The sequence below is a fragment of the Phacochoerus africanus genome, chromosome 9 (assembly GCF_016906955.1).
Source record: "Phacochoerus africanus isolate WHEZ1 chromosome 9, ROS_Pafr_v1, whole genome shotgun sequence".
In the NCBI taxonomy this organism is placed as follows: Eukaryota; Metazoa; Chordata; class Mammalia; order Artiodactyla; family Suidae; genus Phacochoerus; species Phacochoerus africanus.
Genome location: NC_062552.1, coordinates 53804977 through 53829564, shown reverse-complemented (window position 1 = coordinate 53829564; position 24588 = coordinate 53804977). Strand labels below are relative to the sequence as shown.

Genomic DNA, 24588 nt, shown 5'->3' with positions numbered 1-24588 from the left:
AACCTGCGTCCTCATAGATGCTAGTCAGATACATTTCCGCTGAGCCATGACGGGAACTCCTAAAGAATTTTTTTTTTTCTCTTTAAATTCTCCCTCTATCATCTCTTTCTCTGAATTTCCCTTCCCTTTGGCTTCTCTCCACCCCCCGAAGACTGTGAACTCTGTTAAGGTCAGAGAATACCATGTTAGCATGTTCCTGCTTTAGCTTGTTCTTTGAATCTGCTTCTTTTTTTTTTTTTTTTTTTTCCCACTGTACAGCAAGGGGGGTCAGGTTATCCTTACATGTATACATTACAATTACATTTTTCCCCCACCCTTTCTTCTGTTGCAACATGAGTATCTAGACAAAGTTCTCAATGCTATTCAGCAGGATCTCCTTGTAAATCTATTCTAAGTTGTGTCTGATAAGCCCAAGCTCCCGATTGAATCTGCTTCTGAGCCAGGGCAGGGCCTGAGAAGACCCAAGGTTGGGGTTTATCTGTTGAATGACTGTCCTCTTGCTCTCTCAGCTGGGGATAGCTCTCTACCCCTGGCCGAATTGACAGTTCTGATCAAAATGGTAACGTTTCCTGGCTACTTCCCACTGCTTGGGCCTCATCCCAGATTCCAGTAGATTTGGGGAGAGTTGGGTACAGCTTATTTACTCAGTTTTTTTTTCTTTTCTTTTCTTTCTTTTTTTCTTTTCTAGGGCCGCATCCTCGGCATATGGAGGTTCCCAGGCTAGGGGTCTAATCGGAGCTGAAGCTGCAGGCCTACACCACAGCCACAGCAAAGCAGGATCTGAGCCGCATCTGCGACCTACACCACAGCTCATGGCAACACCGCATCCTCAACCCACTGAGCAAGGCCAGGGATCGAACCCACAACCCCATGGTTCCTAGTCGGATTTGTTAACCACTGAGCCACGATGGGAACTCCAGTTTATTTCTGAGTAGCTAACTGGTTGTTGAATAGCCAATAATGTCTACAGACACAATTAGTAGCTACCACGGCTACCACGTATGTTTCCTCTGATGGGGGTGAATACTAAGGAACCTTTGCTCTGGGTTACTCACTGTCTGAGGGGGTAGAAGAGGCGATAACACAGCTAATTCAAAGTGCGTGTGTAAGTATTGAAAGAGAGCAGATCTTGGAAGTTTGTTTTTTTCTCTTTTTTTTCTTTTTGAGGGCCACACCTGTGGCATATGGAAGTTCCTGGCTTAGGGGTCGAATCGGAGCTACAGCTGCCAGCTTGTGCTGCAGCTTGCAGCAACGCCAGGTCCTTAACTGAGTGAGGGCAGAGATGGAACCCACATCCTCATGGATGCTATTTTGGGTTCTAAACCCACTGAGCCACACTGGAAACTGTGGAAGTTTATTTAAAACAAGGTAAATAACCAAACCTAAGGGCAGGCTTAGATTCCTTTGAATATGTTGAAAACCCAATTTTGGTGTTATATATAGACACATGATTAGGCTGTGATATCCTTATAACATCACAGAGTTGGAAGGACTTGGGGGTGTCAGGGTGGGACCAGCCCATTTCTAGATGTGTGGGATTCCGGGCTTTCCAGCGGGAGCAGGAAGCAACACACTCAGAGTCCATCCCGCATTGGAGTGGTTTGGGAAGTGGGAACAGAGAGTGGGTGACATTCAGTAGAATACGAGTGTGTGCAGTGACTCTCCCTGTCCCCTGGATGCACCCCAGACCCTCTTCCCTAGAGGGTATTCTTCTCATTATGCTTTTCAGCAGTTGCTTATGACTTTTCAGTATAAGCATTTGGTACAATATAACTACCTGTTGTTGAATATCTACTTGTCTCTGCAAATTTTCTTTTTTTTTTCTTCTTTTTTTGTCTTTTTAGGGCCACACACCCAGCATATGGAAGTTCCCATAGCTGCCGGCCTGCACCACAGCCATAGCAACGCAGGATCTGAGCCGTGTCTGTGACCTACACCACAGCTCATGGCAACACCAGATCTTTAGCCCACTGAGTGAGGCTAGAGATCGAACCTGTGTCCTCATGGATGCTGGTCATATTTGTTTCTGCTGAGCCACGATGGGAACTCCTCTGCAAATGTTCTTGAAGCATAATTTCCCTGTTTTCTTATTTACTCAGTAGCTTATTTTCTTAGACTTCCCCAAGCAGCTTCATCCCTAAGAGCCTAAGCTGAGTATTAGATCCAGGCTCATGTTCATGAGTAGAGTAGGTTTCAGATTATGTAGGGAGAACATAATTGGGGATGTTTTGAATTAGTTGCAAAACCATAGAAGTCTGCTTACTTTTGACACAACAGTTTCCTCTAGAAACTGTTGGTTGGATTTGGTATTCCCCAAAGTCAGAAATTGCTGTTCGCATGTGAGCAGCAATAAAATTTTCTAGATGTTATAATTCCTGAGTGTCAGGGAGTTGATAGTCCAAGTCTTGAAGGACCCTCTATTTTTGCTTGGATTAAAAGGGGAAAGAAGGGGTTCCTGTTGTGGCACAGCAAAAGTGAATCTGACTAGGAACCATGAGGATGCAGGTTCAATCCCTGACCTTGCTCAGTGGTTTAAGGATCCAGTGTCACCGTGAGCTGTGTTGTAGGTCGCAGACGTGGCTCAGAGCCTGTGTTGCTGTGGCTGTGGTATAGGCCGGTGGCTACAGCTCTGATTCAGCCCCTAGCCTGGGAACCTCCATATGCCGCAAGTGCGGCCCCAAAAAGCAATAAATAAATAAATAAAATAAATAAAACAAAGAGGGGGATGGAAAAGATAGTAAGTTCTTAGGCACTCAGGCACGTGAGAAGTGAGGTTCCCCTTCCTGGGTAATCTTTGTCGGGAGGGCTCCTGTCAATGCCCCAAAGGCCCAGGCATCCACATTCCTGACCAGAAACCACACCTGGATCCCTGTCATTCCAGAAGCCTTACTTGATTCTAGATGCTCTTCCTGGCATGCAATCTTTCTCCTCAAACTCCAGTCCAGAATGATGTCCACAGAAGTGAGAAATGGAATGTGGGCGCCCTCCCCACAGAGTAGCTCCCATTGGCTTATGTTCCCACAGACTCTCACCTGGCCCTGGTGGAGAGGTCGTGTGCAGACACCTTGCCTGTGGGTGACTGCCCCCTCCTCTGAGGCGCAGGGGAGGCAGCTTTGAATGATTATTTGTGTTTCCCACTGAAGTTCCTCCTGCTCATCTCCACCTTTCCCCTCAGAGTCCTCTCTGCTGCTCACCATAGGGTGCGTGAGTTGGGAGGGGGAGGGGGCTGGGCACAGCTTGTGCACCACACCACCTGGCTGTGTGGTTACATGTCACGCCTAGGGATGCATTGTGTCTCTGCTGGCCCGTAAAAGGGTTTGGCATGGTGGTGTGCTTCGTGTGTGCAGGCAGGAGAGGACTGTCAATGCCACGCAGCACTGGTGAGTCTCTGCCGGACTCGGTGATCCCAGAAATACCCCTGAGTTCTGGGAGGTGGACTATCACGAGGGAGCTAAAAGCCCTAGCTGTTGCAGGGCTGGATCTGTTTGTGATTTGGCAGTCCTGCTGTTTGGTTCTGGAGCTGCCAGCCATGTATTCACTTGAGCATGTGGTGTCCACGGATAGATCAAGGGAGCCATGGCTGGCTTTCCACTGTAGGTCCACAGCCCTATTTAGGGTCAGAATTCATTTGAGTCTTTCTTTTCTAGAGACCATCATTGGGTCTAGACCCCTGGCATCGGCCAGCTTACTCTTTTTCTACTCTGGGTCTATAGTCACCAATGCAAGGGCTCTTCTTCTCAGCCTAAGCTTTAGGAGAGGCCCCTGAGCTCCTAGGACCTATGCATTCTTGGGGTTGGTGGCTTTTCCCTCTGTAGCATGAATGGAGGCTCTGCTCTGCTGGGGTCTCCATCTCCAAGGCTTGGCCTACCTGTATGTGTGTCTCCCCCGTGCACGAGGCCCCTGGAGATGAAAGGTGGAGTGTGAAGCAAGCCCCCTCCCCCCCCGCCCCCCAAGAAGGCCTGGTGGTCTGGCATGCTCAGAAGCCTGGTCCATGCTCAGAAGCCTGCCTGTTATAATGGGTTGGGGTCAGGATTCCATCCAGCCCCTTGGTAACATCCTTGCTCCCGACCTGGCCAAGAGGCCTGGGCTTCCTTGAAGAAAGGCTTGCCAGGTGTTGGAGCCATGGAGATGACGGTTGGACACGGTAAGACTTAAGCTGCCTTGGACAGCGCCGGGCTATGGTATCATGCGGTGAAGATGGGGGAAAGGCTGCTCTGAATAGTTCTTTGCCTTTCCTAGGAGCACCTTCTGCTCCATCATTGCTCAGCTAACAGAGGAGACCCAGCCGCTATTTGAGACCACACTCAAGTCCCGGGCTGTGTCTGAGGACAGCGACGTCAGATTCACCTGCATCGTCACAGGTAATGAGGCCTCTCTATGACTCATTTCAGGGCTGCTGCACAGACTAGGGTCCTAGGGGGCTGTGGGAACAGGGTGGAGAGGGGTTGGCTATGTGTAAGAACCATGCAAGTTGACATTTGTCTTCTTAGCTTTCTCTCCAGTTGACTCTCGCTGAGTGGGAAGTGTCCCTGTCCCCTCCCATGCTGGAGTCACATATACACCTGCTCTTCTTCAAAACCTATCTTCCCTCAAGGCTCCTCACCCTCAGGCACACAAACATGGCTGACAAACCATATTCCAAGGCAAGAAGCTCTCCAGAGGTCTTGAGGGCCATCTCCTCAAGTATCCCTATCTTGTACTTGAGCAGTTTGAGGGTTGGGAGTCTCGAGTCTGAGAGACAGTGATGTATAGTGGTTCTGATTGCAGACCCTGGAGACAGGCTGCCCGGCTTGGAAGGCTGGCTCTGATTACATGATACCAAGTAGGTTACATAGCCTCCCAGCACCTCATGTGTACAGTAGGGATGATAATACTATGCACTTCGTAGAATTCACGTGAGACTGAATATGCATCAATACATGCAAAGCATTTGGAAAAATACCTGGCATACAGTAAGTGCCATGTAAGTGTTAGAAATCAAGATGAGCATTATGAGCATTTCACCCAACTCCATAGTGCAATTTGAAGTGACAAGTTGGCAGAATAGGAAGGGGAGGGTAAAGGGGTGAGAGTAGGGGAATCCGGCCCTGGGCATTGCCCCTCCCCCAGACCTCCCAGCAGGGCTCCCGTTGCACTAACCCTGACCTGCTTCAGGGCCTTTAGTACTCACCAGTGGGTGCTCATCTCTCCCAGCTATGCAGCCACCAGGTCAAGGTTCCCTCTGAAAGCCTATTTTTTCAGTAAATCAAAGGCACTAGTGGTTTCCAGCTGTGACATGCCCCGATTCTGGGGAAGTTGTCTGTACCAGCCAGTGAAACAGCTTCTCTGGGATTGGGGTCCCTTGGGTCCCTTTCCCCGAACCCTCTGGAGCTCCAAGGTGAGGACACTTCCCAGGGACAGAATGCAGAGTTGCACCTGCACTCCTTACCTTTGTGCAGCATAACACATTTGTCTGTTTCCATTGTTGATTTCTTGCAAAGCCCTGTGAAGTCAGTGTATTTTTAGTTGAATTTTACAGAGAAGGAAACTGGAATAGGTTAGCTGACTTGCCAGAGCCCACAACGCTAGTGAAGAGGAGATACTACTTTTGCTCTCTGCAGCATCTATGCTGCTTATTTAAGCCCGCATCTACGATGTTACTGTGGTACTAATAGTTTTCTAGAAAAACTCAGCTCTTTCAGGACTCTGTACTTGTGCATATGTTATTGTCCCTATGTAGGAAGTCCTTAAGCCTTCTTTTTAAAGAAAATTAACTTTTACCTTCGCAAATTAATATATGCATATAGTTAAGATTTTAAATTAGGAGTTCCTGCCGTGGCCCAGTGGAAATGAATCCGACTACGTACCATGAGGTTGCGGGTTCGATCCCTGACTTCGTTCAGTGGGTTAAGGATCTGGTGTTGCTGGGAACTGTGGTGTAGGTCACAGACAAAGCTTGGATCTGTGGCTGTGGCTGTGGCTGGCAGCTGTGGTCCTATTAGACCCCTAGCTTGGGAACCTCCATGTGCCATGGGGACGAGGCCCTAAAAAAAAGCAAGGAAAAAAAAAAAGACTTTATTTTTTTATTTTTAATTTTTTTTGTCTTTTTGCATTTTCTAGGGCCACACCCTAGAAAATGCATATGGAGGTTCGCAGGTTAGGGGTCCAATTGGAGCTGTAGCCACTGGCCTGCGCCACAGCCACAGCAACAGCAACTCGGGATCCGAGCCGTGTCTGTGACCTGCACCACAGCTCATGGCAATGCTGGATCCTTAACCCACTGAGCAAGGCCAGGAATCAAACTCGCAACCTCATGGTTCCTAGTCGGATTCATTAACCACTGAGCCACGACGGGAACTCCAAAAAAAGACTTTAAATTATACTAAAATGCATATAGCAAAATATAGCAGTTCGCCCCTCCCACCAACTCGTCTTCCCAGATCCAACTGTTTGCAGCCTTTAGCTCTTTCTTCTGGTGGGCATACATTGCTACAATGCTGAGTGCAATGTGATTACTGCTAACTTTTGAATCTTCAAGTTTAGATACTATCTAGTCTTCCTGCCATGGTACATAGAGAATTATGTCTTTGCTTTTATTTCCTCTGCTTCCCCTCACTTATCTTCTCAACATAGTTATATCATAATTTTTGCTTAGAGCAGGATTGTCTGTTAACCTTATGTCTATGCAATATTATTCATAACTAAACATTGTAATATACTATGATTATATTTCTTTCTTTTGTTCTCCCTCATTAGTACTTTCTTTAATTTTTCATTTAATTAGCTTTTTTTAGTGTCCATTGTTAATTTTTCTTATACTGTCTTTCTTTTCTTTTTTTTTTGGCTGTACCTCTGTCATGCAGAAGTTCCAGGACTAGGGATCGAACCCATGCCGTGGTAGTGACCTGAGCCACTGCAGTGACAATGCCAGATACTTAATCTACTGAGCCAGGGAATTCCCTTATACTTTCTAATAGTCCTTTAAAGCAGTTTTCCACAGAGTCAGTGGCATCAGTTCTCTGTCATTTACTTTCCGTGGAGACATCCCTGTTCTTCTCTCTGAACTGATGACCTTTTAGGCCTGTATGCAGCTGTTATCCTGGGTCTTCCCTTGGCCTTTCTCTGAGTTTGATTCAGTTTCCTCAATTTCCTGGCTTCCTTTTGTTTGGTTTATTCTCTGGCTTTATGGAGCTACATTCTCCAGTGACTTCTTCAGGTCCCAGAGATGGTACAGCATAGGGAGACACTGTGATGACAAGCTCTCAACCTATCTCTTCTTTGACTCATTCTACTCCAGTATGACCTAGTTGCTCTTTGTCTCTGGTACCCAGTTGTCATCCAAAGATCTCTCTTTGCCATTCTCCTACAGATTCCTTTTACCTCTCGTGATGGATGTCCTGTTTATTTGTGTTCCACATTTGTCTCTTTCTTTTCTTTCTTTCTTTTTTTTTTTTTTTTTTTTTTTTTTGGCTGCAGCATGCAGCAGCTTAATGTAGGACCTCAGTTTCCAGACCAGGGATTAAACCTGGACCCAGTGGTGAAAATGCCAAGTCCTAACTAGACCACCGGGAAACTCCCTCATCTCTTTCTCAGTTTACGTTCTTGTTTTGGCAGCTTCCTAGGTAGAGTGCATGGTCAGTAAATGTTAGATAACTTGTGTCTGAAAATGCTTTTTTTCCTATTTTATGCTCAGTGGAAAGTTTGGCTAGGTATAGAATTCTAAGTTGAAAATAATTTTCCCTCTGAATTCTGAAAACATTGTTGCACTGCCTTCTTGCTTTCCAGTGTTACTCTTCAGAGTAGGAATACGCTTTGATTCCTAATTCTGTGCATGAGACCTGTTTTTCTCTCTGGAAGCTTTGAAGCATGTACTGATATTTCATAATAATGTATCTTGATACGGGTGTCTTTTCATCCTGGGGCGTGCTTGGACGCTTTCAGTCTGGAGACTGATGGCCTTTAGTTCTGAGAAATTTGAGATCATTTTGATGTTGATTTCTTCCCCCTGTTTTCTCGGTTGTTTCTTTCTGGAACTCCTGTTACATGCATATCTGTTTCTCTTGATTCATTCTCTTCTTTCTTTCCTTTCATCTGTTTGTCTTTTTGTTCTTTCTGAGAGATTTCCTCAGTGTTATCTTTCAATTCTTCTATTGGATTTTTAATTTCTAAGAGCTCTTTTTAAATCCCTTTCTATAGTGTCCTGTTCTTTTCATGAGTGTAATATTTTCTCTTAGCTCTCTGAGACTAGTATTGATAGTTTTCCTACATGTCCTGCACAGTTTGTGTTTCTTCCTATTTACTTTTTTCTATTTAGTTGTTTTGGTCCTTCATCTTCTATTTATAGGCTTTCCTTAGATGTCTAGGAATCTTTGGCTGTCAGATAATGATTAAGAGTAGGAGACTAAAAAGCTGCTTGAAAATTCTAAGCAAGTAAGAAGGGCCTGGGTTTTCACTCTAGGGTAATCTGGCTGCCACTGTTGGGACCTGACAGAGTAAGTTCCTTTAGTTCCTTCCTCTTGGACTAGCCAGATTTCCTAGTGAATACTCTTCTAGTGTCTTGCCAGAGTTCTCTGGAGCTATGCAGATTAGAGGGCTGGGTGGGCTCTCAGAATAAGGCATTTGTTTTATAGATATGATTTTCCCTAGAGTATTCATGCCCTCTACCCTGCCGGCTTACTCTCAGGGCAAAGTTTTACCTTTCCAGATACTAAACTGCATCTTTGGCCATGGTGGGGAAGCAGCAGTCACCCAGTGGTATGGAGTGTGTGAGGGGATCCAGGGTTCTGATTGTTTTCCATACCTTTTTTTTTGGGGGGGGGGCCCACACCTGTAGCATATGGACGTTCCTGAGCTAGGGGTCAAATCAGAGCTTCAGCTGCTGGCCTGCACCACAGCCGCAGCAACACCAGATCTGAGCCATGTCTGTGACCTATACCACAGCTCGCAGCAACACTGGATCCTTAACCTACTGAGCAAGGCCAGGGATGGAACCTGCGTCCTCATGGATACTAGTTGGGTTCTCAGCCTGCTGAGCCACAACGAGAACTCCTCCATACCTTTTTTCAACCTTTCCTTCTTTCCTTTTACTTCCAGTTCCAGAGGTATGAGGTTGCCAGTTCCTATGCCCTTTGGGGATTTTTCTGGTAGTTCTCAGTTTCTCATCTTAGGGTTAAGCTCTCTTGGGTCTGCCAGGCCAGTTTCTACTTCTTCTGCTTCCAGCTTTCAAAGTGTTGTTGTTCCTGGGCCCTCCTTGCCTATTCTCCCTTTCATTGTGGTATTATTATTATTATTATTATTTTGTCTTTTTAGGGCCCCACCTGCTGCATATGGAGGCTCCCAGGCTAGGGGTCATATTGGAGCTGTAGCTGCTGGCCTACACCACAGCCACAGCAACCCCAGATCCAAGCCAAGTCTGCGACCTGCACTACAGCTCATGACAACGCCGGATCCTTAACCCACTGAGCAAGGCCAGGGATCAAACCCACAACCTCATGGTTCCTAGTTGGATTCGTTTCCTCTGTGCCATGATGGGGGTGCCCTATTATTATTTTTTTAAATAAAAAAAATCTCATTAGTGTAGGGTTTAGGGACATAGTGAAAATAGATAGTGTGCTTGTACTGCCTTTTTTAACTAGAAGCCTGGCAAATTCCCAGCTCAAGCAGCTTATCTTCCAGGAGGTCAACTCCAGCACTTCCACAGAGAGCGCTTGCTCTGTCTTTCACAGTACAGCTTCTGTGTTCATACTTCTGTCTCTCCAACGAGACCATGAGTTCTGAGGGAGAGAGCACACACCCGACACGTCGTACCTCTGGTGCAGGCATGAAGAAGGCACTCAGCACATATTTGCCAGTATGACCACGGCGACCCTGACCATGCTGATGACAGAATCAGAGTCTTTTCCTCTTTGCACATTGCCTATTCATTTCAACTGTGGCTTCAGTGCCTTGACAGCAGCAGCTGCTGAGGGGGCCTCCCTCCTCCTTTCCTTCCATGCTGTCCTTTGTAGCCGTGGACTCTTGAGAGCAGTGTGGAATACTGCTCTGGTGTATCTCATTGAATACCCTCAGTGTCACCATGAGAAGAATAAGCTTTTCCCTGTCTCAGGTTCAGTTCAAAGGAATGAATTCTTATCTCCTCAATTGCCACAATAACCACGTCTCATGACGACCAGCCATGAGTCAGGGCTGCGGTGTTCTGCTTAGGAGCACCTGCCATGCCAAGATCTACAGCACTGCCAGTTGAAGCTGTAAGATTTCCAGGGCTCTGGGTATCTCTAACATCCATACCTTAGTCCATTGTTGTACCTAGTTCCCTCCTTCCACCCCCTTCCTGCTACATATATCAAATATCTCAGGTTACCCGATGAAGAAAGAAGTCTCTGTGATCATCATAGTGCACTACAAATAAGCCTTTCCCAAATAACCAGGAGATAATGTAGACTGTAGGAGAGAAGCCAGGGGAAGCGGAGTGGTTAGACAGAGTGGTCAGAGAGCAAAGAAAATGGGGCTAGAAATTGTGTCTCCCCTATTTGGAATGGAAGATGGTAGATGGATGCAAAGCTGAGACTCTTGGCCTTCATGTGAGACTGGTGTGGTGCTCCTGGCTTGTCTGCTGGAGAGAGAGTGACCACATTTGCTTCTCTGCCTCCCACCCTGCTGGTAGAATTTCCTAATGAGCTTGTGATGAGTGGGTCTAAGCAAGGCCCTGCTGGGGGTAGGTGGTGCTTCCGTGGTTGGTCAGAACCTGTCCAGGTGAGGAAGAAGAGCTTGTGCCAGTGCCCCTGCTGGTTGAGCACTGAAGGGAGCCCGTGGGGACCTGGAAAAGTGGTGTGTGAGCCTGAGGTTCTTCCCTCTCAGAGCAGGCATTTGGGGGATAAGGTGCCTCCTGGGCTTCTTGGCTCTTGTCTCCCCCACGGCCCCTCTGGCCAGAGGGCCACTGTTTTAGAGGCTGCCCATCTCTGCCCAGCATGGTGACCCCCTTACCCCACTCTCCTCAACTCATCACCTCTGTTGTAGATTCTGTTAGTGCATGTGTGTGTATCTTGGGACAGGGGAAGGAGGCAGTGACAGCTGGCCAGCAGGACAGCAGGACATAGCCATTAGACAGAACCAAGTTCCTGAAGAAACTCTTTTTAGAGAAATAAACCTAAGATAATGACTGCTAAGGGCAGAAACTTGCATACTGATCCCCAGCAGAAAGAAAATTAAAACACGGAAAAGGAAACCAGGGACTTTGTCACGTGCCAGTTGTGTGACCCTGGGTGAGTTACTTGGTTTCTCCAAGTCTCAATCAAACACCTGCCTTGTCTGTTTTATAGTCGAGAGGGATGTGAACTTTAGCTCTTCCCCATACCAGCTGAATGACTTTGGGCAGGAGCCTTAATTTCCTCTTCCTTAAATTGGAGATTAATAACAGTACATTCCTGCTAGGATTTTTGTGATGATTAGATGAGATAATACAGGAAAAATGTCCAGCTCAGGATCTGGCACATAGTTAAGTCTTCGATAAATGTTTGCAGTTGTTTTCACAGGCTTGTTATGAAGGCCAGATGAAATTTTATCTTGAGAGCTCTTTGAAAACTCTCAATTTATAGTCATCATTATTTTTCTCCTGAATCTAAGCTTCTTGAAATTGGGGATGGTTAGGATGAGGCTACAAGTCTTGGAGCTGAGTTCTGGACTCAGGCATACGTCCCATGGGATGCAAGTCTAGGAGGGACGCAGAGGTGTCAGGATGAGAGGGGAAGAGGGAAGGTCACAGGAGAGCTCTGTGGGCTCTCCTAGCCAGGGCTGTGTGTGTGTGTGTGTATGTGCGTGTGTGTGTGTGTGTACACTCACATTTATCAGGCTGTGGGCACACACATGGGCATCCGTGTGTGTGCACCTGGAGGTAAAGCACCTCCCTTGCTTTCGTGTGTTTTAGAATACAGTTCCTATTATCCAGGGGATGAGGAAATGTTTTCTCTCTAAATAGAGTTGTTTCTACAACTCAGTGCTGCCATCGAGCCCTAAGCCAGCAGGTTGGCCCCCGCTTTGTGAAGAGGCACAGTCTTGTGGCTATGGGGTCCATTCAGTGTCCCCCTCCTTGCCCCAGCCTGCCTGCACTCGGATGCCCTGGACGAGGAGGCCTGACTGGGCAGGTCATGGGGCAGGCAGGCAGGCTGTGAGCTGGGCCCTTGCAGGGATGAGGTCATCCTACAGGATGGTGAGGACTCGCACAGTGATGCAACCAGGGGCTTTAGCGCACAGTGGAAACACGGGGCTCGCTTTACAGTCCGGGCTGCCCAGAGTTTGTTCCTGGCCTACCACGCTGCAGCGTTGCCTGCCTTGCTCCCTACTCCTATTTCCTAACATGCCCTCGGCCTTCCTCCCCACACTCTGCTGTGCTGGCTCCCTTCTCAGGTATGCCCTCCCCACCTACCTCCGATATGTTTACTCACTCGTTCCCTTACTCATTTACTCATGAAGCCAGCAGGTTTGTATGAAGGAACTACCACGTGCCAGGCACTGTCTGAGGTGGTGGGGATGTGACTGTGAAGAAGAGGTGATTCTGACTCTCATGAGGCGCAAGTCTAGGAGGGAGACAGACAAGGAAACAATTACAGTGTCGTGATTAGTGCTTCGAAAGGGAAGTGCAGGCACTGAACCCATGCTTTCTGAAATTCTATCCACTCTTCACGATCATATCAAATGCCGCTCATGCCACAAGCCTTTCCTGGTTCTTCAGCCAGAGGTGCTTGTTCCCTTTTCTGTACCCTGAGCCCTTAGTGCTTTGCTTCATTCATTCATCTATAAATATTTAATGCGTGTTGATTCCATACCAGGCACTATTCTGGGAACTGGGGACATAGCAAATAACATGGGCAAGTCACGGTGCTGTTCTTTCCCTATTGGGGGATGGGGGTGGGGGTGGGAGAAGGTGGATGTAAACTAACAAACTCATCAAGGTATAATATGTCAGGTAGCAATGCATTCCATGAAAAAGAAGAAACATTGTAAGAGGGATGAGAAGGGCCAGGGAGACGGGTGGAGAGAGTTGCTGTCTCACACAGGGTGAGAGGAAGAGCCTCTCCAAGGAGGTAATGTGTGAACAGGGGCCAGAAGAAGCAAGATGTAATGCTCCCACATGGTGTTAGAGGCCAGCCGGCAGGGCCTTGTGGCTGGGGTGTGGCAGCAAGGCCGAGAGCGGGAGTAGAGGCCAGTGTAGTAACTCGGCCCAAGTCATGAGGGCCCTCATGATGTGAGCTATTGCGGTGTTCTGAGCAGAGGAGTGCTATGAGCTGGCTTTATTTATTTATTTATTTATTTATTTATTGGTCTTTTTGGGGCCACACCCGCGGCATATGGAGGTTCCTAGTTTAGGGGTCAAATTGGAGCTATAGCTGCCGGCCTGCAGCACAGCCACAGCAACACGGGATCTGAGCTGCATCTGTGACCTACCATCACAGCTCACGGCAATGCCGGATCCTTAACCCATTGAGCGAGGCCAGAGATCACACCTGCAACCTCATGATTCCTAGTCGGATTTGTTTCCGCTGCATCACAACAGGAACTCATAGTTGATTTTATTGTAAAAGGCTCATGCTGGCTGCTGTCCTGAGAAAGGGCTGAACTCTGGCCAGGATGGAGATAGTGAGGTCGCCTAGGAGGTTGTTGCAGAAACTGAGGTGTGAGATGATGGCGATGAGGCAGCTTGGTGGTGGGGAATGAAGTGGTAAGCTTCTGGATGTATTCTGGGGGGAGGGCCCGTAGGATTCTCTGATGGAGTGGACGTGAGAAAAAGAAAAGAATGGAAGATTACTTCCAGGTTTTTGGCCTGAGCCAAATCCGGAAGATGAAGTTGCCATTTACTGAGATATGTGGGCCTTGACTTGGAGAAGGGACTCAGAAGCTTGGCTCGGGCCATGTTGCATTTGATTAGACCTCCACGTGGAGGTGTCAGGTACTCAGTCAGAAATAAGAACCACGAGTTCAGGGGAGAGTCTAGGCTTAAGATACAAACATGGGAGTCCTGAGGATATAGCTGCGGGGCAGAATTAGATCCTTGAGGTTGTATGGATAGAAAATGGAAAGTGGTTCAGAGGCCTGAGCCCTGGCACATCTGACCCTTACAGGCTGAGGGGCGATGGTGGGGGGAAAGGAGAGAGATGAGAAGAGTGGCTAGTGACCTAGGAAGAGCACTCAGAAAAAGTCATGTCCAGAAGCAAGTGGTTTCAGGAGGAGGGTCAGTGCTGACGGATTGTGTAGATGAGGCAGAAGAGTCACCGTGGGTGTGGCAGTGTGCAAGTCCTGGGCGACCTTGACAAGAGCAGTTCTGGTGCAGGGGTGGGTACAGTCCCTTGACTGGAGGAGAGGGAGTGAAGACCGCGAGTGCAGACAACTCTTTCAAAGAATTTTTCTGTAAAGGAGAGAACAGAGAAATATAGGCAGGAGCTAGGGGAGGATGTGGGGTTAAATGAAGTTCTTTTAAAAGAAAGGAGGCAGTACAGATGCTTGTACACTGATGGGAATGATATGGGAGAGGAAAAGCTTGATGATGCAGCAAAGGAGGAATAATTGTTGGAGAGATGTCCTGGATGAGGCAAGAGGAGATGGGCTCTTTAGTAAGCATGTGGGCAGTTTATCTGGAGACAGTAGTGAAGGCAGCGTGTGTGTCACACACGTAGGCGCATCCCTACCTTGTGAGGAGACCTGTCTTAAGTTTTTCGATTGTGCAGTAGGTACCCTGAGGGCAGACCCCTTGTCTGTCAAGCTTCTGTATCTTATTTATAACCCTTGCTTGGCAGTCAGCACATACCTACAGGAATATATTTTAGGAGTCTTTGATTTCTACTAAACATTGCAAATTAATTGGAGTCAGCTTAAGAAATGAAGCAGAATTTATTGGTAAGGCTTAGAACTGACAAGTAGGAGTATAGCTGTGCCCAGCCAAGGAGTGGAGCCAGTACTTGGAAGGATGTTGAGACTCTCTCTGTCTCTCTTTTCTTTTCTTTTCTTTTCTTTTCTTTTCTTTTCTTTTCTTTTCTTTTCTTTTTTCCTTTTTTTTTTTTTTTGTGGCTTTTTGCCTTTGCTAGGGCCGCTCTCGCAGCATATGGAGGTCCCCAGGCTAGGGGTTGAATTGGAGCTGTAGCCGCCGGCCTACATCAGAGCCACAGCAACGCCGGATCCAAGCTGTGTCTGCAACCTACACCACAGCTCATGGCAACGCCGGATCCTTAACCCACTGAGCAAGGCCAGGGATCAAACCCGCAACCTCATGGTTCCTAGTCGGATTCGTTAACCACTGAGCCACGAACTCCTCCCTTTTCTTATTCTTTTTCTCCCCCCTTTTCTTTTTAGGGTCACACCTAAGGCATATGGAAGTTCCCAGGCTAGGGGTCGAATCAGAGCTGTAGCTGCCGGCCTACACCACAGCCATAGCCACATCTGTGACAACCTACACCACAGCTCACAGCAATGCCGGATCCTTAACCCACTGAGTGAGACTGGGGTGGAACCCACCTCCTTATGGATACTAGTCAGGTTTGTTAATGATGAGCCATGACGGGAACTCCCCTCTTATTCTGTCTTGAACATCAACTTCATTTGCCATCTCACTGTAGATCAGCTTCATGTGCTTCTCAGTGCATGTGGCAAAACATGGTTGTACCCCTTCAAAGTTATTTCCAAACGTTAGAGTTAACTGTCACTAGGTTGTAATTCCCAAATACTAGGTCCAAGAATTGGGTTAGATTATCTGATTGTGTGTCCACTACTGGCCCATTCAACTATGTGGCCAGGGAGGCAGGGACATGAGACTGTCACAGTGAAAGTCCAGAGAGGAGGGGCAGGGAATGGGTGGGAAGGTAGGTGTGGATGGGTGGACAGATGGATGGATGGATGTTTTAGCTGTGTCGTCAAATAATACTAACAGTTCAGGAACCTGGAATGGAAGAAGGAGGGCTCTTGGCAGTGGTATTGACACTTGGGGCTGGGAAGGGACCTCTGCGCATAGAGCTGTTACTGCAGTTGAGGATGTAGAACAGGCCACTGAAGAGAGGAAGCTTATTACTACCAGCCACACTTTCTGGAAGCTCCCTGCTTCCCTTCTTACCAGAGGCTAGGAAGTTTCTCCTTTATATTTGTCTTCGAGCTGCTGAAGAGGAACAGTTTTTAGCTTTGATCAGGCCTAGCTTCTAGAAATAGGCGGAGCCCTGTGATAGTCCTCTTCTTCCTGCAAGCCTGGGGGTGGGGGGTGGGCCAGTCCAGTCCCTTCAGGTGGTCTGGGGCAGCCATGGCATCCTGTCCTCTCCTCCCATTATTTTGGAACCAGTCTTCCTGCAACCCAATCTCCTGTTTCCTTCATAGGGTACCCGGAGCCAGAGGTGACCTGGTACAAGGATGACACAGAGCTGGACCGCTACTGTGGCTTGCCAAAATACCAGATCACCCATCAGGGCAACCGTCACACATTGCAGCTCTACAGGTGAGGGGCAGGGGCCTGTTCTGCTCTCTCTGTCCTCCTGAGGGTCCTATGGCCCAAGCCTGCCCTCGGAAATGCTGTCAGCTGGATGAGGATGCCCCGGCAGGACCTAGGGGTGGAGGCGGGGTTCTGCTGCTGAGCTGAACCACCTGGTGGGCCGTGTCTGCCTGCCAGGGCCTGGGATCTCCTAAGGCCAGGATGGGAGTATTTCTGACAGCCAGAGAGCCAAGTGCAACCAGAGGAGGTCCTGACCCATGGAAACATTTTCCATGAAGTCAGCTGCCAAAAAAAGCTTCTGTGTCATCCTTAACTTCCCAAGGGGCTGTGTGGGTCACCTGTTTCTGAAGGGAGCTCTCCTGGGCCCCAAGTCTAATCCCTCCTGGAACAGCATGACCTTGGGCAGCTCCCTCCCTCTCGTTAGCCTCAGTTTCCTCAGCTGTAACGGGGAGTGTTGCACGTGGTGATGTTGGAGGTAGGGTGTGGCACTCAGGGCAGGACTGGCACAGGTGGGGTAGATGCTCAGCTCAGCAAGGCCCCGGCTGCGGGGAGTGGGGCTGTCCCCTCCCATCTCATCCTCCTGCCTCCAGGTGTCGAGAAGAAGATGCTGCCATCTATCAGGCCTCTGCCCGGAATGCTAAGGGCATCGTATCCTGCTCGGGGGTCTTGGAGGTGGGCACCATGACCGAGTACAAGATCCACCAGCGCTGGTTCGCCAAGCTGAAGCGCAAGGCCGCCGCAAAGATGCGTGAGATTGAGCAGAGCTGGAAGCACGGGAAGGAGGCAGTGGAAGAGGCTGACACCCTGCGCAAGCTCAGCCCGGACCGCTTCCAGAGAAAGCGGCGGCTGAGCGGGGCTGAGGTGCTGACCCCACTGGCCCCTCCTCGGGAGGCCAAGGACGGGACCCCAGTGGCTTGGAAGGAGGGAGAGACTGAGCCTGGTCAGCACCCAGGGTTAGGTCTGATCAACAGTTTTGCTTCTGGAGAGGTGACCACCAACGGGGAGGCTGCCCCTGAGCATGGCGAGGATGGGGAGCACGGGCTGTTGACGTATATCTGTGAGGCCATGGAGCTGAGGCCTCAGAGAGCCCCCAAGAAGGAGTCTGGGGCCAAGAAGAAAAAGAAAGATGAGGAACCAAAGCAAGATCATCGGAAGCCAGAGGCAGAGAAGGCAGCTCGAAGCCACCGTTCCTCTGAAAACAAGGACAAGCCTGATTCCTGTGGTACACAGGGGGCCGTGGAGCAGGTTCAGCCCCGGCCCAGAGGCAGGGCTGCACGAGGCCCGGGGTCCTCTGGAGTAGATGGCACCAGGAAGCCAGCCTCCGCCGAGGGCGCTCAAGATCAGGCCCAGAACCCCCCTGCGCCTGGCCCTTCCCCCCTCGCAGGCCCAGGCCAGGAAGTGTATTTCTCCCTGAGGGACATGTACTTGGAGAGCACCCGGGCAGTCAGGCCTCAAGGGGAGGAGGAGTCCCAGACCCCCAGTGGCAGGACACCTGGAGAGATGCCCTCAGGGAAGCAACCGGGGGAAGCGGCAGGTGAGAAGGGGCTCACTGCCCCTGGCCAGCCCCCGACCTCAGCCCCCCAGCAGACTAGGCCCTTCAACAGGAAAAGATTTGCTCCTCCGAAGCCCAAAGGTGAGCCCTCCAGCAGCAGCAAGACTGATTCTTCCCTGAGTCAAGATCCGGATCCTGGGGCTCAGAGTCTAGGAAAGGCCCCACCTCAGGCCTCTGCGCAAGTGCCCACGCCCCCTGCCCGGCGGAGACCCAGCACCCGGGATAGCCCCCTGCAAGGGCGTGCCAGCCACCAGACTCCAGGAAGGGTGAGTGTGGGGGTTGGGTGCCCGGAGGCCTCTCGGAGAAGCTGACCTCATGGAAACTCTTGCTGCAACAGCCCGACCGCCAGTGAGCAGTGGGGTATTTATAGAAGGGGGTGGGGTGGGGTGGGGTGGGGTGGGGTGCTAGCCAGGAGCAGGGGACCACAGGCTTGGCCCTCGCCCCAGGCAGTCCCCAGATGCCAGGTATGTGGGCAGCACAACCTAACTGTGACCATCTCCTCTGACAGCATAGAAGTTCACTGCCAAGGGAACTGTGCCCCAGAGGGAGATGGAGGAAGACGATGTTCTCTGGGGAGGAAGGAGGCAGGGGAGGCTAAGGAGCAGCCTAGTGTGCAGTGGGTCTTGCCCTGGATGCTTTTAGAAGGTTTTTAAAAGAGCCAGTGTCTAGGAACTTCTGGCTTAATCTAGGTTTTTATCTAAGATTTTGGAGTCGGGTATACCTATGTGCAAATCTGACTGTGAACATTGTATGATCCCGGGCAAGTTATAAAACCACAATAATAATAATGCCTGCTTCATAGGGCTGTTGTGAGAATCCGGGTGCTTGGCACAGGGCCTGCTGGGTGTTAAAGAATGAAACAAAGGGTGAGAGGATCACGGTGTCGCTGTGGTGGGAGGCAGAGGCACATGGCTTTACCTGAGGACGGAAGTGCTGTCTTTTTCTGGGGATGAGATAGCCCACGGGGGAGACAAGGGGAGGGGCGTCCACTCTTCAAAGGAAGAGGCAGATGGTGACAGCATCAGCACTTTGATGGTGGGGGAGTCGGGAGGGGGGGCAGGTGGAGAGGGGAGAGGGATCAAGAGGACTGACGGCAGGGAAATAGTTGGTCCTGTTCGGTCAGCGTTTCATGTTTCAGGGGGCGGAGGACAGGCCCTGTTTCACAGAGTTTAGAGAGAAGGAATGTTTAGTGGTGGGGCAGAAAGAAGGCAGTGTTTCCTGTAAGGGGCAGAAAGAAAAGGTCTTTCAAGAGTAGGGGTGCATTGGATAAAATAGATGGGATATGCTATTCTAAGAAATTACTGATGGTCTGAAATTTAAATAGAACTGAGTATCGAGTCTTTCTCTTTGCTAAATCTAGCACATTGATTGGAGACAGCACTTGGGTGGGAACTAAGATGAAATTGTTTCTTGGGACGCGGGAAGCAGGAGCGTGGTTCCCAGGAAACAGGAGGAGCACTGCACAGGGGGGTCAAGGCAGAGGATGGAGGGCTTTGGGATGGTGGAGGGAGGCCTGTGAAGCCTGGACAGGCTGCTGTAGACCCTCCTGTGGGCAGCAGAGAAGGGATGCTTCTTGGAGTGCAGGGAAAACTTCCCTGAGGGCAGGAGGGAGAGGCCACTTTCAAGGATTATCAGGGGAAACGGTTTTGGTTCAGTGGATGCAGAGGTTTGTCTGTGGGGACTGTAGTTCAGAGGACTTTAGAGTGGGGTGAACCTCAAACCCAGCTCTCTAGACTCTGTTCCTGACCCTTTCCCCCTTCGTGCCTGGTCTCAGGAGATTTCAGCAGATAGAGTGGTGAGTTCCTAGTGGCCCAGATGGGACTGCTCCTTGTACCAGACAGCCCACAGCAGGGCCTCCTGCAGAGATGGCCCTCATGGGCCCCTGGGGAGCAGATTTGGTAAGAGTCCAGGCAGGCGGCCAAGTCTGAGTGAATCTGGCTTCTCCGCCCACAGGGGTGGGGAATACCATGGCCAGAATAGCTGTATCCTTTCTAGCAAGGCCCTCCTTAGGGGAGAATGGGCTGGGGTGGTACAAGCGCAGGACGGGCTAACTGCAGAAGCCCTGCTATTCCTGCAAAGAGCTTGTATGGCTTTTCTTTTCTTTTTTTATACTCAAAAACATTGTGAAATGTATCATACATGTGAAAAATGCATTTAACGTCAATGTGTATGTTGAAGCTGTTGCTTTTTAGTGGCCGAATTTGACTCATTTTTTATGTTCTTGTTCTATCAAATCTTTTTTAAAAATCTTAATCTCACTATGAAAGAAAAACATGGCCATGGTAAAAAAAAAAAAGGGTGGGGGTGGGGGTGGGGGAGAAAATTCTAAAAATTCAAAGGAAAAAGTAAAAATACACCTATAATTATACCATCCAGAGACATCTTCATATATCTACCAGTCTTTCTGTATATGTATTTTATTATTATTATTATTTTTTTTTGTCTTTTTGCTATTTGTTTGGGCCGCTCCTGCGGCATATGGAGATTCCCAGGCTAGGGGTCCAATCGGAGCTGTAGCCACTGGCCTACGCCAGAGCCACAGCAACGCGGGATCCTAGCCGCGTCTGCAACCTACACCACAGCTCACGGCAACGCCGGGTTGTTAACCCACTGAGCAAGGGCAGGGACGGAACCCGCAACCTCATGGTTCCTAGTCGGATTCGTTAACCACTGCGCCACGACGGGAACTCCTATTTTATTATTTTTAAACTTAATTTACGTTGTTATTCTGATTGTTATATTCATTTTTTAAAAATGTCTTTTTTAATAGCCGCATCTGTGGCATATTGAAGTTCCTGGGCCAGGGGTTGAATCGGAGCTGCAGTTGTGGCCAGTGCCACAGCCACAGCAACGCTGGATCCAAGCAGCGTCTATGGCCATGCCACAGTTTGTGGCAATGCTGGATCTTTAACCCACTGAGCAAGGCCAAGGATTGAACCCTAATCCTTATGGACACTATGTTGGGTTCTTAACCTGCTGAGTGACAACGGGAGCTCCCTGATTCAGTTTTATATCCTTCTTTCTTTACTTCTCATTATGTCATGAGCATCTTTTCATAGTTCCTAAAAATTATCTGAAAGACTTCATTTTTAGTGGTTATATAAGATGCCATAGTATGCATATTTTAACCATTTCTTCCATTGTGTTTATGCTTTTCTTTATTCCAAGGTTAGTTAAATATAAATGTGTGTTTTTATAATCTTTGTGCTTGAATTCCTTCAACTTTTAAATTAATCTGTAGTTGATTTGGCTATATAGTATAGCATCAGTCTCTAGCTCAATTTCTGTTTAATGAGTAGGTGATTTCCCCTAATCTCAACCTTTGTGGAATAGTCAAGCTTTTCCTATTAGTTTTTTTTTGTTTGTTTGTTTCTTTGTTTTCTTAGGGCTGCAGGTGCAGTTTATGGAAGTTCCCAGGCCAGGGGTCAAATCAGAGCTATAGCTGCCAGCCTACACCACAGCCGCAGCAACCCTCAGCAACACCAAATCTGACCTGCATCTGTGACCTACACCACAGCTCCCGGCAACATCAGATCCTTAACCCACTGAGTGAGGCCAGGGATCAAAAAACCTGCATCCTCATGGATACTAGTCGGGTTCGTTTCTGCTGAGCCACAACTGGAACTCCTCCTACTAGTTTGTGATTTAGTCTTTATGTCCTTATTTTATACTCACTAAAGCCTATTTTAGTTCTCATATATACATCTATCATAATCCATTAATCTCTTCGCTGATTCTTACAACAGAATGATCTCATTTTGCTTATTGTAGCTTTAATTTCTGGCAGAGCAACCCTCTTATATTTCTTTGAAACATTTTTAAAGCTATTCTCTCTGTTTATTCTTCTAAGAAAACTTACATTTTGTAAGTCCTGAGGATGATCATCTCAATATGTGGAAACTCCCTTCCCATAATCAGGGCTCTTTGGTTTTCAGAGAATACATGAATATGAGTATTTTCTGAGAGCTGATGAAAGGAGAGGAACTTAGGGAGATACATGATCCTTGCCTTAAGGAATTATCTAATGAATCCAGGGGATTAGACTTAAACCATAAGTGCAAAGAGGCTGTGGTGAATGTTTCTGCAGTGGGTTTCTAGGGAGGGAGAGGTTTGTGGTCATGAGGGAAATCATTTGGGAAGAGGCCAGACTAGTTGGCAGCATGTACATGATTTATTACTGGAAATGCCATAGTAGAAAAACATTGAAGACAATTTTTTAATATAAAAGAATGCTCATAATATTCCCAGATAGAAATACAGTAGGTGAAAGAGAGGCAGGAAGGACAAATAGCGTGAAGCAAGGGTAAGGCGATAGGCTAGACAAGAGTGCAAACCTGCCCGACCTAATCTCCATGCCTAGATGCAGTTAAAGCCTCTGAATGCTTTGTCTTCTCTTCTATGTTCTGTTTTTTTTTTTTTTGTTTTTGTTTTTTTTAGCTTTAACTGTAACATCATTCAGGCTTGGGGGTGAGACAGAAAGGGGAGAGAACTAACATTTATTGAACATCAGCTTCCAGTAATGGTGGGTTAGATACTTTCCTACTGAAAGCAACTAATAGAGCTGAGGAAAATGTAAAATGCTCTGCTTGAAGATGCTGGAGAGCTAACAAAGTGAAGAATCACTTGCCCAGGGCCTGGTAGGAGATGGAAACCTAGAACAGTGAGCCCAGTATTTGGCATAACTTTTGTCCTGGGGTTGTCTGCTACTCCAGAAGAGGATAAGAGACTCAGTAGTATTTCAGACAGCTTCAAAGGACTTGGGAGGCCAAAATTGGAGCCCATGGTCTCAAGAGTGGTAGCCCTGGTAAACCTCCTGGTCTTTGGGTTGGGACCCTGAAGGTTTGTGTCATAGGATGAAGGGAACCAGAAGCAAATTACCCTCACAGAATTGAGGCTTAACTCTGAGTTATTTGGGTGAAATATCTCAATCCCTGAAGTTAGATTAAGGTGATTCAAGATACCTTGTAGAGTTCCCTGGTGGCCCAGCACTAAAGGATCTAGCTAACAAAGTGAAGAATCACTTGCCCAGGGCCTGGTGGCATGGTTGCTGTGGCATGGGTTTGATTCCTGGCCTGGGAATTTCCACATACCATGGATGTGGCCCAAAAAACAACAAAAAAACAAAACAAAACAAAAAAGATACCATGCCCCTAGGTGCCTGGAAAAAGCAAGCAAAAATCAGCTGGAGTATGATAGCATCATCTTAAGCCTCAAACTATGTTTTAAAAATGTTTCAGATATAATATTCAGCACCCAAATGAAGATAATCAGGCACATAGAGAGAAGAAAACATGAGAAAGGACTAGCAAAAACAGAATACAATATATTACAACTTTTAGAATTATCAGACATGAACTATAAAACTAAACTGAAATCCTATATTCAAGAAAATAAAAAGACAAGATTAAAAATTTCAGCAGAGAACTGGAAACTATAAAAAGTGACAAAGGCTTAAAATTTAGCCAACTAGAAATCTAGAACTAGAAGGTAAAATAACTAGTATTAAGTTAGTTGTTATGGTTTTGGTAGTTCCATTTCTGGATGAGATGGAGTAAACACTCCACCCTGTATTTCCCGTTGAATGCAGGGAACACTTGGGCAAAAGGCATGGTGCAGCTACCTGGTGACTTTGGTAAGCAAATAGTAGCTGACAGATTGAAGAAGTCTAGAATGCAAAGTACCACTGATATGGCAGTGTTTACTCCTCCGCCCCCACTTTTGAAAAAAACCTTCTAGTATTTCCTGGCCTGGTCTTAATGCAATCTGAAACTCAGAGGTTATTATCAATAGGAACAGAGAGCTCCAGGAGGAGCCCTTTATTTTTGTATTTTTAAAATAGCTATACCCATGGCATATGGAAGTTCCTGGGCCTGGGATTGAATCCAAGCCACAGCTGCGACCTACACTGCAGCTATGGCAACACCAGATCCTTTAACCCACTGTACTGGGCCAAGGAACTCCCAGGAGAAGCCCTTTAGATTAGACTTGAGGAATAGGAAAAGGATCTCCTGGTAGTAACAGTAGCAGAGGTGACAGGGGTCTAAAATTTTGAGGGAGGAGAATGTAGAAGAATCTTCCCCTCCATTCAGAGAAGCTGTGAGGGGTGAGATCAATCTCTAGGTTGCTTTTTTTCTCTCCTGAGTTTCTTCCTTGGCATAGGACACAGGTATGTGAGGGTATGTGATAGAGAGGGGTAAGTGAAGCTCCAGCTCTCTGGACAGAGGGCTGGAAAAGGGAACCCTAGGTACCCAGAAAGTAAAGGGTAGATCATGGAAAGAAAGAAGTTTGGGAAAGCGACTTCATAAGCTTGTTTTGTTTTGTTTTTCTTTTTAGGGCCATACCCATGGCATAGGGAAGTTCCCAGACTAGGGGTCAAATTGGAGCTACAGCTGCCAGCCTACACCACAGCCACAGCAACTTGGGATCCGAGCCATGTCTGCAAACTACACCACAGCTCACGGCAACACAGGATCCTTAACCCACTGAGCAAGGCCAGGGATTGAACCTGCAGCCTCATGGATACTAGTCAGGTTCATAACCCACTGAGCCACAAAGGAACTCCCTTCATAAACCTTTTATAAATTCTTGGGCTTATTCC

General features: G+C 48.0%; 1 protein-coding gene across 2 annotated transcripts in view; it reads left to right on the top strand.

The window, feature by feature from the left end:
* ALPK3 (alpha kinase 3) overlaps window positions 1–24588 on the top strand; it is a 49207-nt gene that overhangs the window by 5761 nt on the left and 18858 nt on the right. For both annotated transcript variants that reach the window (XM_047795076.1, XM_047795075.1), the window contains 3 exons: window positions 4240–4361; window positions 16327–16444; window positions 17029–18256. In XM_047795076.1, coding sequence (XP_047651032.1) covers window positions 4240–4361; window positions 16327–16444; window positions 17029–18256 — 1468 coding nt within the window. The remainder of the gene's footprint in view (window positions 1–4239; window positions 4362–16326; window positions 16445–17028; window positions 18257–24588) is intronic.